General features: G+C 31.6%; 1 protein-coding gene across 2 annotated transcripts in view; it reads right to left on the reverse strand.

Annotated features, from left to right (window-relative positions):
- The window catches only part of LOC119588074 (protein Mpv17-like), a 4,795-nt gene extending 4,457 nt beyond the window's left edge, over positions 1 to 338 (reverse strand). Inside the window, exon 1 of one of the 2 annotated variants that reach the window (XR_005230066.1) lies at positions 159 to 335. Coding sequence is in view for 1 of the 2 variants with exons in the window: in XM_037936777.1 (XP_037792705.1) it covers positions 159 to 231 (73 nt within the window). In the remaining variant the exon portion in view is untranslated. Of the gene's footprint in view, positions 1 to 158 lie in introns of both variants that reach the window. The other variant, XM_037936777.1, reaches the window with a different exon arrangement.
- Between the last annotated feature and the right edge of the window lie 481 nt (positions 339 to 819).

An 819-nucleotide genomic window follows, 5' to 3' on the forward strand; every position in this document is an offset into this window, starting at 1 on the left:
AAAAAAACACAATCTAAAGAATAATAAACGAATACGCAAAATAATACATAAATACACAAATACGTAAATAAACAAAACGCCAAATAGCCTTAATTAAATTCATTACCAATTTTATTATCATCTTAAGGATCAAGAATCATACAGTTTATTCCACTAACCTGCTTGTATTGACTGAACAGCCATAGGATACTTATGGAGCAGGTGCGAGTAAGATCTCCTAATTAAGCTCATTATAGCGAGGAAGTGATACCTTGTCAATCCCGCTGAAGATAATGAGAAAGAAAGGAAAAAAAAAATCACGAAAATTCTGTTGTTTATCTTTTGTTGATGTCCTCGGCGCGACTAGCACTACTTGACCGCTTTCTTTTTAACTTGTATATTCTATTTTTTATTTTTCATGTCATAAGGTAGTTTTGCATGTCTAATGATTATAAGTATTTTTTATCAAATGAAAGGATGTTATGGTATCGATTTTGTGGTTGGGGAAGGATAAATTTATTGTTTTCGGCGGGGAAGTTTCAACCGGGAATTTGCCGACACTGCATAAAATTATCATTTAATTAATAATCTTTCTCATCTTTGCTTTATCTGGACGGTTCCTCCCTGATGAATATATTCCCATATCTAATGAGTTTCCGGTAAGATTTGTCATTCATTTATTTATTCACAAATAACTGTTAATGATCAATCATGCATTTTATCTCTCCAGAAAACTTTCCATTCTTACATGAAATACATTCGAGTACCATTTCATTTAAAAGGTTTTCTGAACTCAAATTTACACACGTATCCCTATCTCTATTTATCTATCTGTTTATC

Source organism: Penaeus monodon, chromosome 23, assembly GCF_015228065.2.
Source record: "Penaeus monodon isolate SGIC_2016 chromosome 23, NSTDA_Pmon_1, whole genome shotgun sequence".
Lineage (NCBI taxonomy): Eukaryota > Metazoa > Arthropoda > Malacostraca > Decapoda > Penaeidae > Penaeus > Penaeus monodon.